At 41.0% G+C, this 16,172-nt stretch overlaps 1 protein-coding gene across 2 annotated transcripts in view; it reads left to right on the top strand.

Moving 5' to 3' along the window:
* The window catches only part of LOC102776939 (copine-9-like), a 118,618-nt gene that overhangs the window by 34,142 nt on the left and 68,304 nt on the right, over positions 1-16,172 (top strand). For both annotated transcript variants that reach the window (XM_006785265.3, XM_087834358.1), the window contains exons 3-6: positions 2,141-2,187; positions 11,356-11,459; positions 13,211-13,250; positions 15,771-15,850. In XM_006785265.3, coding sequence (XP_006785328.1) covers positions 2,141-2,187; positions 11,356-11,459; positions 13,211-13,250; positions 15,771-15,850 — 271 coding nt within the window. The remainder of the gene's footprint in view (positions 1-2,140; positions 2,188-11,355; positions 11,460-13,210; positions 13,251-15,770; positions 15,851-16,172) is intronic.

Below are 16,172 nucleotides of genomic sequence, written 5' to 3'. Positions count from 1 at the left end.
TGGAGAACTTACTTAGGCCCATTTTATTTTAACAATTCAAGAATTTATACCATAGTCACAAAAAAGCTAATTTATAAAGGCTGTAATGCTCGTCTGTGAAGGAAAACAATTTGACTAATCTAGAAATTCTTTTGAGACTTAATGAGTTGTAAAGGTAAATTATTTGCTTACAACAAAAAGTGTCATATTCAAGTCTTTTAAAATAAACCCTTTCTGCCTTAGCCTTTCTAGGATAAAACTCTTTAGCCATGCTAAGTTTGAAAAGGCGGTCTCTAAGGCTTTTGGTAAATGAACTATCCCAGCAATTACTGAATGCTGTGAAATTCTGGGTCCCCATAGAATTGATCAAAAAAACGTCATTTCCTGAGTTGTCCTCTAGCATCACTGGGAAGCTGATATTTTTGTACTTTGTCCAATGAAAATAGCAGATACACAATCCACTTATAAATTGGAATATGCTTGGTGACCTGGTTGCCTTAACACTTCCTCTATGAGATCAGCAAACTGTTTTGAGTGAAATATAACTCAACAACCTGTTGGTGAATTATAATCAAAATGTAATAAATGCATGCATGCACTGATGCATTTTTGTTCAAATCTTTATCAAAAATATTGTGGAAGAACTAAGTCAAGTATTAAACGGAAGTTAAACCTTTGTTGGTTTGGTCATTTGCATTTGTAGGCATGTCAAGACAAATACGCTGCTAATCAGTTTGGTCCTCTGCTCAGAATGACTGTTTTTCTGTAATGTGTTTTATGAACAAACACAATGACAAAACTAATGACATCATGGTTATTATTATTATTATCCAAAGAAATACTAGGAAGCTAGACTGAGTAGACTGTGGTAACAGTTAGACCTTCATACCTGCTAAATGTCAGCATGTTAGTACTGTAATTGCGAGGCTTTCATAATTTAGCTCAGAGCACTGCATGGCAGGAGCAATGCATTAACAGAGCCAGGGCAGCTGTGGTGCTTCAGGTGCACTGTCACAGACTGCATATATAAAACATTTTAAACATTTTAAAGCCCAAATCTGTGTTCGCTGGTGCTTTACATTTTTCATAAAGCAAAGATTTGGCTTGAAGGAAAACAGGGGACGGGCTACTATGAACACTATGTGAAATATAAGACTCACAATAAGTGATTAGGATTATAAATGAGGGGTCATTTCCCCATACACTTCTGTTTACTTCTTCTTTTTTTCAACTAAAAGAACTTCAGGATTGCAGTTGTTCATCTGATATTTATAGTTTCTGTTCATTATTAGATGTGAGCTTTGGAAGCGCTCACTGCTCACTACATAACCACTACAGTTACATGCATATAAGTATCTTGGATCGCACTTGCAGGGTTATAGCAAGAGGTACCATTTTCAGTTATGTCAGTAAAGACATATGATCAGAAAGATTTTAAAAATGTGGATGAAAGGTTTCCGTGGAAACCTTTTTTGTTTACATGGAAGAATAGTATTTTTCATGTAATACATTACAGTATTTTAGCCAAGCCTGTTTGAACAAGGATATGCTAACATGCAACACTGAACACTAAGTACAGATGAGGCTGATGAGATATCATTAAATTTGTATGTTTGCTCACAACTGATTCTGTTATTTTCTGTGAGAGGGGAGTTTGCAGTGGCACTCTACCTATTTGGTCTTTAGACCCATGCCTTGTAGCACTTCTGCATTTTTTTGTAATATTCATGCATATTAATAGCCCGAGAGAGGCCTGGCTGAAGGTGGTGACAGCATATCTGTGAGGCAGAAAATGTAGAGAATGATTACTCCCTCACAGTAACGCAGCGAGATAAGGATGAAAAGTGTGAAAATGAGAGAAATGTACAATGAGTTGTTATTGTTCTAATGGACAGCTGTTTTATTAATAGAGTGTAAATATCACCACTGGATATTGAAAATTCCACATTTTTTAAATGGTCTTTCATTGCGTTTAAGAAGAAATTGTTTACTCTGCTTGCGGCTACATCAGATCTAACTGAAATATATGTGGATGTGAGTGTGTTGATATGTAGGTGGCAACATGCAGAAACCATTACACTAGTGACTGAGATTAAAAAGTGTGTTTTTTCTTTTCTTCATGCTTCCTTTTTGGCCTCTACTCCTCCACTTTCCCTTCCAGTTGTTGTGTTGTATCTGCAGGCTGTGGGAACCAAAGAATGGAGGGAGGTAAGTTAAGCAACCTTTCTATTCCCAATAACAATATCCAATATTTTTGTCTACATATCTGCCTTTATTTTTTATTTTTTTTATAGGGAATGAAATAAATGAGTTTTCTTCAGTGTTAGTGATTTTCAATCAGAACTTAAAATGGGGGTTATTAAGCTGAAGTCCAGAGGCAACTCACAAAAACCCCTGAGAACATTTTGTAGAAAATTGGAAGTGTGAGCCTCTTCACTTGCCCAGAAAGTGAAACCATATCTTGAACACCGGGGGGAAAAAGCCCCACATATCAGACCCAAACTGGTGAATTCATGTTGGAGGTGATGGAATAAATAAATTAAAAGACTCATAATTTTATGATGTTGAATGAAATGGATTCTTGTCATGACTCAGGGCAGTGAGAAAAAGAAGGTCAGTTCTTTTTCCACCTCATCAAAAATGCACCATCTGCTCCCCTTGACATCTTGCTGTCTCATCCACTGTCACTGTTTTAAAAGCAAGGTCACGTGACATTCCATTGCTCATTAACATTTTGAATACATTTTGATCTATTAGGTCCCTCACACAGTTCATGTCTCACATCTTGGCCCTACATTCCCTCATCTAGTTTGCCTACACTTTGCCTCTAGTCACTTTGTGTACTTTTGTCACACTATTTGGCTACCGTTGATCCCCTCATTTTAACGCACCTCACACCTTTGCTTTCCATGTGGTGGGGCTTAATCAAAAAGCACTGCATGAATTGCAGCACAATCAGCAGAGTAAATATCTCTCTGCCAGCCTTACATATTGACACCTCGAGGAGATAATTGCACATGGATGGAAACCTGGAAATCCTTTGTGTGCTGTTGACATCATTATGCATTATGTAAATAATCTATATGTCATTTGTAAGTGCAATTCATGCAGAAATTATTCATTAACATTCAGTTACACTTACATGCAAACGTCCTGTGAGCATGATGGGTTGCAGTATAGAAACCTTGTCCATCAAAATAAGGTGCAATAAATTTATATAATATTTCAAATGCACGTAGTAACCATGTGATGGGAAGGACTCAGCTAATGAAGAATCATCTTGACACTGTATCATCTTACTTATAGGCCATATTTGTTATGCAAAACAAAGCTATCAGAATCAGAAAGGGTTTTATTGCCAAATGTTGAGCAGGTTTACAACATTAGGAAATTGCTGCGGTACTTAGAGCAAAACATACTGTCAGATAACGCTTAAATAAACATAAAATAAAAGTGCTAAGTAGATAGCATGAGTGCAGGTGGTGATCAGTGCCAAACATGGAATGTTGCAGTGAACACAGTGTAGGGTCATGTGTTAGTGGTGGGAACAGTCATATGGTTATTGTTCATGAGTCCAACAGCAGAGGGGAAGAAACTGTTCTTATGGCGAAAGGTTCTGGTGCGAATGGACCTGAGGGGAGCAGGTCAAACAGATTGTGTCCAGGGTGAGAAGGGTCAGCTGTGATCCGAGCTGCACACCCCAGTGTCCTGGAGGTGTACAAGTCCTGCAGAGATGGGAGTCTGCAGCCAATCACCTTCTCAGCAGAGCGCACAACACGCTGCAGTCTGTTTGTCCCTGATAGTGGCTCCAGCGTACCACACGGTGATGGAGGAGGTGAGGATGGACTCGATGATTGCAGTGTAGAATTGCATCATCGTCCGTGTTGGCAGGTTGAATTTCTTCAGCTGCCTCAGGAAGTACATCCTCTGCTGGGCTTTCTTTATGACAGAGGTGATGGTGAGCTCCCACTTCAGGTCCTGGGTGATGGTGGTACCCAGGAAGTGGAATGAGTCCACAGAGGTGATGAGGGTGTCAGTCAGGATGATGGGGGTGAGTGGGGCTGTGTGCTTTCTGAAGTCCACAATAATCTCCACTGTCTTCTGGGCATTCAGCACCAGGTTGTTGTGGCTGCACCAGGACACCAGACATTCCACCTCCCTCCTGTAGGCAGACTCATCCCCGTCCGAGATGAGTCCAATAACGGTGGTGTCATCAGCAAGCTTGATTAGCTTGACAGACTGGTGGGTGGAGGTGCAGCAGTTAGTGTACAGGGAGAAGAGCAGAGGAGAAAGAACACAGCCCTGAGGGGAGCTGGTGCTGATGGTCCGGGAGTCCAAGACATTCTTTCCCAGCCTCACATGCTGCTTCCTGTCCGTCAGGAAGTCAGTGATCCACTGGCAGATGGGATCAGGCACATTCATCTGGGAAAGCTTGCCTTGGAGATGGTCTGGAAGGATGGTGTTGAAGGCAGAGCTGAAGTCCACAAACAGGATCCTGGCGTAGGTTCCTGGGGAGTCCAGATGCTGCAGGATGAAGTGTAGAGCCATGTTGATAGCATCGTCTACAGACCTGTTGGCTCTGTATGCAAACTGCAGGGGGTCTTGGAGGACTGTGAGGGTCTTGAGGTAGAAGAGAACCAGGCGCTCAAATGACTTCATGACCATGATGTCAGAGCCACAGGTCTGTAGTCATTTAGTCCAGTGATCCTTGGTTTCTTGGGGACGGGGATTATGGTAGAGGACTTGAAGCAGGCAGGCACATGACATGCCTGTAGTGAGGAGTTGAAAATACCAGAAAACACTGGGGCCAGCTCGTTTGCACAGTGTCTGAGGGTGGCAGGAGACACACCGTCTGGGCCAGGAGCTTTTTGAGCATTCAAACTCTTAAACTGCTTCCTCACATCTGCTTCATGAATATGAAGGGTTGTAGTGGGAGAAGGTGGTGTGAAATCCTCCTTGGTGTGGGGTGTGGAGGGGGGTGTTGTAGGTGAAGTGTTTGATGGTGGTGATGGCTCTATGGAGGGGGGAGAGGTGGGGGAATGAGTGTCCAAAGTGTCTCTATTGTTGGGGCCATTGGAGGTGTGAAGGCTGCCTGATGGCTCATCAAAACGGCAGTAAAAGTCGTTAAGGGTGTTGGCCAAGAGCAAGTCATCAGTGGAGTGGGGGGTTTTAGGCTTGTAGTTGGTGATATTCCTAAAACGTTTCCACACAGAGGCCGAGTCATTCTCGCTGCTGCATCTTCTCACAGTGCTTATGTTTAGCAATGTCCACTTTCTCTCTGTAGCAGTCCCTGTCTCCGCTTCTGAACGCCTTTCTCTTTTCCAGCCACAGCTTTTTGAGTTTAGGAGTAAACCAGGGTTTGTCATTGTTATAACTCACCCTGGTGCGTGATGGCACAATGCTGTCCTCAGGAAGTGGATATAGGAGGTGACAGTGTCCGTAAACTCGTCCAAGCTGTTAGAAGCAGCCTTCATTGTGTCCCAGTCTGTAGACTCCAAACACGTGTGAAGCTCCTCCACAGCCTCGTTGCTCCACAGTTTTTTAGTCCTCATGACAGGTTTGGAGAGCTTCAGCCTCTGTCTGTACGTGGGGATCAGGTGGATCATGACGTGGTGAGAAAGTCCGAGTGAAGCGTGGGGCACCGTGCTGTAACCGTGGTCCAATATCCTCTCCTCTCTGGTCGGGCATTTAATATACTGCTTGTATTTGGGAAGCTCTTGGCTCAGATTGGCTTTGTTAAAGTCCCCAAGAGCAATAATGAGAGAGTCCGAGAATGTCCACTCCATGTGCAGTATCTGCTCCGCGAGTGCGCACTGAGCTGCCTGCACATCCGCATCTGGCGGGATGTAAACAGCGGCCAAGATGAATGAAGAAAACTCCCGCGGAGAATAAAACGGTTTGCAGTGGATAAAAAGGTATTCCAGAGAGGAAGAGCAGTGCTGAGCAATCACTGTTACATCTGTGCTCCAGCCACTATTAATGTAGAAGCAGACGCCTCCACCTGTGGTCTTACCAGAGAGAGAGGCCTGCCGGTCCGTGCGCAGCAGATGAAAACCCTCCAACTTTAGCGCGCAGTCCGGGATGTCCTCACAGAGCCACGACTCCGTAAAACATAAGACACAGGAGGAGGCAAAGTCTCTGTTCATGCTTCTCATCAGGGCCAGCTCATCCATCTTATTCCGGAGTGAGCGTACGTTGGAAAGGAAGATCCCAGGAAGAGCAGTTCGCAGTCCGCGTCTCTTCAGACGCACGAGTGCGCCGGTTCGCTTTCCTGACCAAGGTCTGTAGTAAATCTGCCGCAGATGCGATAAATATTGGAAGTAAATCCACAGGTGTTGTAGTCCTGTAGTTAAGAAGCTCTTCTCTGGTGTAAGAATATCCAGAAGAGTGCCCAGACACACAAGTTATGCACAAAAACAAAACAGAAGTAACGCACTGAAGTACCAGGGCATCCATACGCGGCTCCATCTTGGTTTCAAAGGGGTCGATGGTATATTGATGGTATATACGGCTAATATTGCATAGCCTGTACACAAAATGATCCCTGCTAATGCAATAATTTCATTCTATGACATACAAGATGATGCTGAAGCTTGATTGCTGGAGTTTTTCAGTTCCAGTTGCATCAGACTGTTTGTCACGGGCTGCAATGGCAGACAAAGGTTTATACAAAAGTCCACGGCTGACGAGTTCTGACTCAAGGTTCCAGCGTCGGCCTCAGCTCAGCTGCAGTCTTAAACACCGCTCCCTTGACGAGCGTAATCTGCTGCAGCTGGCAGAGGAGGACGAGCGGCAGGTGTGGATGTCTCTAGTGCAGAAACGCTTCCGGGTTCGCAGTCTCCTCAGGAAACCGAAACATCCGGAAGCTCACACGGAGAAACCAGGAGAAAAAAGGAGAGAAAACCAAAACACCACACGGAAAATATAAACATAAACATACACTAAAATACATGAGCCCTGGGTCCCTAGACCCAGGCCATGACAGTTTACTCATTTGTTTTATGATCACAAGCGGTTCAGCTATGATCCTCCACTTAAAGGTCAACAAATCAGCAGTAGTACCCCATTGATGACTGCAGACTACTCCGTCTCAGCTCTGTCTGTGTGATTACATGTCTTTAAGCCAGAAATGAAGGTAGAGCTACACTGGCAATGGAATTTTGTGGTGATACAAACTGTATTTCATCAAATCAGTGTTATAATTGCATTCACTGAACAGACTAAACTCTAGGAAGCTATAGTAGGTTATTAAGCTGGTACTTTTATTTATCATCCTCCCCACAACAAAGGAATCTTATTGTCTTGTTAACAGACAGAAAGCATGTGGATTTTTTTTTCTGTCTCTAATGAAAGTCTTTATAGAATTAAACTGAGGAAAATCACCAGAAAACAATCCTAGGAGTTAAACAAGTCCCAGATTGTGTTTCTGCAACTGTAATCATCACACAGTGATCCATTTTCCCCACAAACATTCTCTGTAGTGCCTACATTTTAAGAGCATAGCAAGCCTTTATTCTGTTAGTCCAATAGAGTTAGGTCCATATGTTTCTGGACAGTGACACTTTTTTTCCCTTAGAATTCTTCTTGCTACTTTTATCAGCAGCCACATCTTTAGTAAACAAAAGGCCCTGTTTCACTGGCTACTCTATATTTTCCCTTCCCATAAATCTTGTACAAGTTAATCTGGGTTTCATGTGTCCAAAGAACTTTTAGCTGTGCAGACTCTTTTAGACGTTTCCTGCCGAGGTTTAATTTTGTCTTCTTGTTCTTGAGTGTAACCAGTGGTTTGCACCTTCTTGTAAACCTATATGTCCACTGATGATGTTGCCACCTGATGGTAGACTTTGACAGTGATACACCTACCTCCTCTAAAGTTTTATGGATATGTCATGGACATTTATGGGTATGTCTAGATTTTGTGAATGAATTTTTTCTCACCATGGAAATAATTCTGGTATCATGCACTTCAATATTCTGTGTTTTTTACTATCATAGATTGATTTTGTTTTCTCAGCCTATCCCAAAAGGTTGATTCTTATCATCTGGATGTAGCGTTTTCAGTGGGAGAAATGTTTCGTTACTGATCCAAGTGACTTCTTCAGTCTCAGCTGACTGCAGGCTTCCCCAACCTTATAAACAGTACATTTGCAGTAAATGTGGTTACCTCAGCTGGACATTTGTCAAAGCTGGGAAGACACCTAAAGACAGCTCCAGCTGATCCAGGAGAGAAGGACAGCTGCTGCATAAGCGAAAACCTGTAGTGATCCTGTATGTGTCAGGAATATCGGAACGGTTGAAACGCATTCTCTCTAAACACCGCATATCTGTGGCTTTTAAACCATAAAACATGCTGCACCAAAAATTGGTCCACCCCAAGGATCACACCACAAACAGAGTAACATAGTATACGCCGTTAAGTGCCAGGAGGATTGCCAGGATTTATACATCGGGGAAACCAAACAACCTCTGGCGAAGCAGATGGCACAACACAGAAGAGCTACTTCGTCAAGCCAGGACTCTGCAGTCTATTTACACCTACAGGCCAGTGGACACTCTTTCAATGATGAGGATGTACACATCCTGGACAGGGAGGAACGCTGGTATGAGCGCGGAGTCAAGCAGGCCATTTACGTGAAAAGGGAAAGACCATCTCTGAATCGAGGAGGGGGCCTCAGGGTACATCTTTCACCATCTTGCAATCCTGTGATTGCAGCCATTCCCCAGCTCTATGTGAATGGTACTCATGGACATTGATCAGTGGGCTTTGATCAGTGGTCAAGATCATTTGCATAATTATGATGAGGGTGACATCAGGACACTTTTCTTAGCCTAATGACGGCCTCCTTCACTTCTACCAATGTCTTTGGGTCTCATATTATGAATTCCAGTGTACAGATACCAAATACAAACATTTTTATCTTCCATCTACGCTAATCTTTTTCAGATCTTTCTTCAGGCCTTTTTTATCTTTTTTTTGTAATACAACAAAAATTTAAGAAGTGAACTTCTAAAAGTGACTACAGTTAACAGGGGTTTCTAAACCCCTTTAATTAATGGTGAACATTTGCATTTTAATCACATCTTGACTGTTTGATTTAAAATCCACGGTGGTGGTGTGCAGAGGCAAAAAAAAAAAAAACCCAAACAAAAAACTGCCACTGTCCAAAAACTTATGGACTATGCTTGGCCAGGAGAGGTTTTCACAGTTTATTGTATATTAGCTAAACTTGGCAGCCACTGTGAAAATGAATGCTAAACCCTAATTCATTTTCCACGTTTCATCGTTTGAAATATAATTGTTTCAGTGGTGATCAGTTGAAAAGTGTTTGCAGATGAGTCGGCATCTTGAAAATGAAAACATGGGTTCCCATGAATTAATCATCTAGTTTGTCTGCAGTCTGTCCCCATTAAAATGACTAAACTCCATGAATTTTAACCACTTTTCAAGTTTCACTTTTTTTATTTGGCATTTCTGATTGATATTAAACCAAACAAACAAAAACAAACATGGTCACACTCTGTAGCTTTCTGTCAGCAATGCTACTGTACACTTTGACTAAATTCACTTGGTTGTTTGCATTATAGGACACAGACACAGCAAGATTGCTATCCTACTATGGATTTCGGGGTGTTACTTCTGTTGATTCACTTGAAACATTTCTGTGTTCGTCTTTAATGAGAGTTTCTCTCACTTGCTTGAAGTGGGTGGGAGTTCATTCCCTGCAGCAATCAGGATTTTGCAACCTTTGAATCAAGATATGATGACAATTATGGGGTTATTTTCTTAAGATGTCAAGCCTCTGCTCATTAAATTTGTTCAAAACACACCCACACAGTCCTGGTGAAGCAGATTAGCTTGATAGCTAGTTGAACTCCTACTTTTAAATCTGATTTTGGGTTATTTAATCATGACTATTCAGTGCTACAGAAAAAGAACACTTTAATTTGAAAGAACTTTTGGATTTGAAAGGCTTTAAGATCACATTTAAGATGGCAATTATCGCCTCTTCCTATGAGCTGTTTGAATTGTTGCTTGTATACATGTTAATTTGGGTTCTGAGTGCTAAATCCAAGATCAGTTTTCTCTCGGGCAAACATGCATCCATGTTGTGCTAAGGAAGATAGTATTGAATTACACCAATTACAATATATGTGGTAGTGCTGAATTCTTATTCTAATACCTGTCAAATATGCTTTCAGACATGTCTACTTACCAGGCTGAGAACTGCAGATTTCCAAGGAAACAAATCTCTTTAAACCCTCTGCAACAAATGGTTCAAAGATCCCTTATGCAGCTTTTGTATTACAGTCTCTATGAACTCCATTTAGCTTACCCAATAAACGCAAAAAACGCTCCCATAACGACATACACGGAAAACAAATTGAAGAGCAGGTCTTTCTTCTGTGCACCAATGTTGTTGTTATTTAACAGTTTTTTAGCCTTGAGTCAGTTTTTCTGTGACCCAGTGTATTTCTGACAGTGAACAAATGTTCCCTGGCAGTACTTTAGTGAAAAACAATAGATGAAAGGAGTGGAATGTTGATAAAAAGCATGTATGTGTAATAGGATTACATCTGTAACCAACTCATTTTACAGTCTTAGCGCCGCTGCCTTTAAAACTCCTTACTTACCCAAGAATAAGAAAAAAAAATCACTGACAAAGCCATTCCTAACCTTTGCCCACAATGCTCTAACATCTATTAACCAATCGTGTCAGAGTCAGATTATAAACCAAAGGCCTCCATCCCTGGAAATAGTAACACCGCAAGAAAATATCACGGGCTTTTCCCTGCGGGTCGATACGGCGGGTCAGTTCTGAGGTCTAATATAGTAACCTGCGAGCCCTTGGTAATGGATAGGCTGGGGACACGGTTGATAGCGCAGATTATGTGCGCTGGGCACTAAGGACATGAGTCGAGGTATTGTGGCTGTGGTGAGGCAGTGCTAAGATCAATAGCTCATTACACGGTGCTGTCAGGCCATGCCACAGCCCCGCGGCCGGCAGTCCACCGGGGGATTACTGGCGTGATTGTCAGTATGATGGAGAGACAGTCTGGCCCAGGAGAGAGGCTGGGACTGAGTCTCTGTGGGCTCACAATGTGGAGAGCCTCCTCCAGAGTAACACTGATTTCTCTAGAGAAACAAGGTTCAGCAAAATACAATGCAGCTCAGTGTCATACTGAGTTTTGCAAAGGTGAATTTGTGTCTATGGATTCCAGTTCTGTGTATAAATTTATTAATGACTTGTTGCTAAACCTCATGAATTTTACTCGGTTGTATCTCTGGTGTATTTTTTCTTAAAGCAAGTTTTATAGCATATATAAAAAAAATCGTTGCTACTGTTACCACCAATTATCACTTCTTTTTTTCTGTAGTTTGGCAGGACAGAGGTTATCGATAACACTCGGAATCCTGATTTCGTCAGGAAGTTTGTCCTGGATTTCTTCTTTGAAGAGAAACAGAATCTAAGGTTTGATGTGTAAGTAGCCTGACTTTGCTTGCTCTTAATAAATCTAAAGTAATTTAAACATGAGCACACTGTGGAAAAACTGAAATGGGGATGCAGAGATAATTAACCTAGTAATGCCTTTGATTACACTTCAATAATTTCTTTTCTCTGTAGATCCTCAGTTTATTGACTTTACTAAGTAACAGACCAAAGTCAAACAGTAGCCTGTTCACAGAATAGTGAAGTGGTTAGCACTGTCACCTCACAGCAAGAATGTTATTGGTTTGAATTTGCTGGCCAGTCTTTCTGTGGTGAGGTCACATGGTCTCCCTGTACGTGTGGGTTTCAGTTTAACTGGTGGTTCAAAATTAGCTGTAGGTGTGAATGATTGTCAGGCCTCTGATGAACTGGCGGCCCAGCGACAGCTGGAATAGGCTACTTCCTCTTCCCCCAGCACTTTTCAGTATCATATACATGTACATATACCCATACTTAAGGGGCATCCACATGGAAAGAGACTAGCATTAACATAGCAACCAGAGACTATGAGATGCTAGCAGACACAAACTTTTAGGCAGACAACTGAGTGGCAGCAAAGGATACTCAATGTTTGATCTGCCAGGGGGATGTAAATATGTTAAACTACTATAATGCGTTTAAGCAGTGTATATTACTGCATTTCCATAATTTATTAATTTACACTGCTTATTATTTACTTAAAAACAAATTGTTTGCTGATAAATACAATCACGTTGATGTGATGCATTTCAGAGGAAAGATGCTAAAATATCATTAATGTTGTTATTCATTAATTTTGAAAAAATAAAAAATTGTGAGAATTTTAAATAAATTTTATTATTATTATTATTAATAATAACAATAACAATAACAATAACAATAACAATAACAATAACAACAATAATAATAATAATAATAATAATAATTGTGTTTTATTAAGTAGAATTTAGTTTATTGGAGATTATACAATTATAGACTGTGTATAAAAGATGGATGTAGATGACATCAACTGGTTAGTGAAGTCCTGCTGTGAAGCTGAGGATATTTCAGTGTTGCCAGTGTTTAAGAGCACATTTCCCTTAGCCTTCTACGCAAACAAAAGCCTATTTTATCAAAGAGTCGCCCCCTGCTGGCAGCGATAAATTATTTTTGTTTAGGGTACATTCAGACCTGGAAGCATTATTCACATGCTTAAAAATGTCTTCCTGCCAGATAACCCAGAAGATAAAACTCTGCAATTGGTCCTATAATCAGACTTTTCTGCTGAGTTGCAAAGTCATGGCATCACAGTAATGTGGCTGATCACTGCTGTGAAGAAAACAAGCAACAGAAAAATCATGTTCCTCTCCCCTGACCAGAGTTACTCTACTGCACTTTTCAAAACTGTAATAAGCAGGGCAGTTGTGGAACGTTTTGGACTAATTTGAAACAAATATTCAAGACCTACGTGTGGCTTTTTATCCAACTTTTGGACTATACTCTAACATTAAGTAAGCAGACTCTTTTTTTTTGTTAGCACACCAGTTGGTTCCCATGTGAAAAGAAAAATCAGTTTAAGAGCTTATTACTCTGACTCTTCAAACCTGTGTGTTTCAACTCCAGGGTTAACATAGTTTCTCTAAGTTAGAACTGCTGCTTTCTGAATAAACACCCTCATTGTTCCCAGACTAATAACAAGGAAGCCCATTTATGCACTTGTCCAAAATCTCCTCCAATATAAACTCTCAGTTCTTCCTCTTGTGCCATCTATTTGTTTCTCACAGGTACAATGTGGACTCCAGAAGCTGTAACATATCCAAACACGTAAGTACAGTATGTCAACCTCAAACGACAGTTTTGACTTAGAGCTGAAGCCTCCTGGCAACATTCAAATGTATCACGTTATTCAGCATTACTCACGCTGTAAATGCTAATTTACAGTCAATGAGTGCAGCAGCTGACAGTGAATCAGCATGAAGAAAAAAGTGGAATTCCATCCCATGACAATGTCTTTTATTCTTCTTCTTCCCCACTAAAATAAATCACACTGGAGAACAGAAGGTGAGTGGTTTCAGCTGAAGAGTGTTGGTCTCATGAGTCCTTGTATTATTATGTCCTTTATTCATTTCATTTTTTTTATGTTCCATTATATTTCAGCATCCCCAGAAGAATCTTGTGATTTTTCTGTGTGTGTGTGTGATTCATTCCCTTTAATTTCATCATATTTTTTCTCCCATTCTTTCATCTCATTTCATCAAGGACAAACAGCAGCAGCTCCCACCTGGAAAGCCCCCCTCCCCGTAGTGTTGCTCCTCATTTTGTCTGTCTGCATTTTATCATTAACTCAGGTAAAAGCAACTTTCACAACTCCACTTCAAAGTGAAAGCAGCTGTCGTTGTTGTTCCAGACAGTATACTACAGCAGATTGTGCATGTCAGGGCATTTACAGGAGCTACACGCATACCCGCTTTGCAGGACTCGCACCTACACCTGCTCGCGCCCACGCACCGCAAACATCAACGCTCTGCCCTTGTTGCTGTGCAGGAGTTTCATTATGTTGTGTCATCGCCTCTTTTTTTAATGTTGCCATATGGTTTTCTTTGTAGTGGTTGGGAAGGTTGTAAACTTCCAAATCTGTTGTTGTCAATAAAAATGCTGAACGAAAGGGAAACCTTTATTTCTACTTATAGGACATTTGCCCCACACACAGTGTCGGCCCTTTTAAGAATAATCAATCGGTCAACAAGCAGCTGAATAATGCAGTCCTCCAGGGTTTCCTGGGCTTGACCTAGTTGGAATAATGAATGCTTATGTAAATCATGGACTCAAACTCTGAAGTTAATGTTTAATTTAAAATGGCACTTCAGTAAGATGAGATTAAACTTTAATGGAACTTTAATAACTTTAATATCTTTGATAATATCCGTATTGATTTTATGGTCTTTCTCAACTATTATAGAGCCCATTATCTTTAGTGTTAACCCTTTAACGTTAAAGCACTGAAGAGCCAGAGGTGTCTAGAGTCAGATGTTTCATAGAGTTTAATGGGCTGGTTCCCTCGTTGCCAACTTTTATAACTCTAGTGGATAAAGTTGAGGAGCTGCAAAATGAAACGAGCATGTGCTGTCACAACCCAGGCCTACAGGACAGGGCAAGACTCTCAGTGATCCACATCATGAGTCCAAGCAAACGCCAAAATTAGTGATACCAGAGCAAAGGTGAAGCTAAAAGGAGACATGGGGTAGCGCTGATCCCCCCAACATTGTGTTGTCACATATTGCAATGAGTACTGCCCTCCATTTAACAAAAATCAAAAAATCAAAAAATCAAAAAATCAAGGCTTATTCCAAAGGTGACCACAACTTGTCCATCAGGGCCCCTCAGCTTTGGAATACAAATAGACGAGTCTCAGGAAATCTGTGACTTCTTTGAAATCACTTGGACAAACCCATTTTTATAAATTTGCTTTTATCTAATGTCTATCTCGTTTGTCACTCTCATTTTAGACCTTAAATGCTATTGTGTGTATATTTTTTAACTGTCTTGTGTATTTTTGAATTTAATATCAATATATCCTATATCCCAATGTCTCTTTAACTTGGCTCCATTTTATTTCTGTCCTGGTTTTTGTATTTTACTCTTACTTGCATGTCAAAACACCCCGTACTCTGTTTTTAAAGGCGTTGAAATGTCATATTAGTAATAGTAGTAGTATTAGTTTATCAAACAACTATGTGTGAACGATTTCAGGGGAAAAAGAATCACAATACCCTTTTGGTGGGAAAAAGCCATTGTTGCACACAGTACATCCCTGTATATATAACTATGTTATTTAAAATAACATAAAGTATGTGCACTTGAAGTGGTTGTGCCAATTCTGTTAGTTGGTAGCTACAGATGCAACGCAATACACTTTAACTTGTAGAAAACTGAGTGCCACACATACGTCTGTTGGCCATACTGCTTAATGCATGTTAATGTGGCAGGATGTCTGTGCACAGCTAAAATCAATCCCACGTTCTGAATTTTCAGTCAGGACACTGACGTAGTTTGATTTTGATTTTTTGTTGAATTTTCTGTTTTCTGTTTTCCCTAACTAGTTACTAGGACCTCCTGTGCCATCTATGCCATCCACATTCTTGAAAACGTCCCTTCTCTAGAAGCCTATAGAGCCATTACACTTTCTATCCTGTAGGGTCTAAAGTTAAGAAGGGCTCCATTATAATTATCTGCAGGCATATATTTATATTTCTACTGTAGTGTATTTGAGCCTGTTTTGAAGCCTGGATTATTGATTAGTACTGTCTTGCAATTAATTGTCTTCTTTCTGCCCTTTCCCCCTCGAAGGACTTTCTGGGCCAGACCTTCTGCACACTCGGAGAAATTATCGGCTCCACAGGAGGAAGGATGGAGAGGACCCTCTCGTAAGTCCCTCACACCCTTTCTATTGTCTCATTGTGAAATGACTTCCCTCCTTTTCTGTTTATTTATTTATTTTGTTTAAGCGGTGAATCATAAATAGAAATTATGCACATAAATAATTTCTTCAGCTGGGCAGAATGAAACGAGTCCCCCCTCCATCTTTTGTTTCATTTTTATCGATGGCTGCTGGGGAAAACAACATCTCACTGATGCAGTGTGTACAGACTCGCTCGGCTAAATAGCCTCATCTATTACAGCGTTAGATCAGAATAAGCGAGACCAGGCAAGCCTGCTGTATCACTGCACTCTGAGCTGTTGCTCCTG

The sequence above is a fragment of the Neolamprologus brichardi genome, chromosome 20 (genome assembly GCF_056152115.1).
Source record: "Neolamprologus brichardi isolate AB-2024 chromosome 20, ASM5615211v1, whole genome shotgun sequence".
Taxonomy (NCBI): Eukaryota; Metazoa; Chordata; class Actinopteri; order Cichliformes; family Cichlidae; genus Neolamprologus; species Neolamprologus brichardi.
This window is presented reverse-complemented; position numbering and strand designations above follow the sequence as displayed.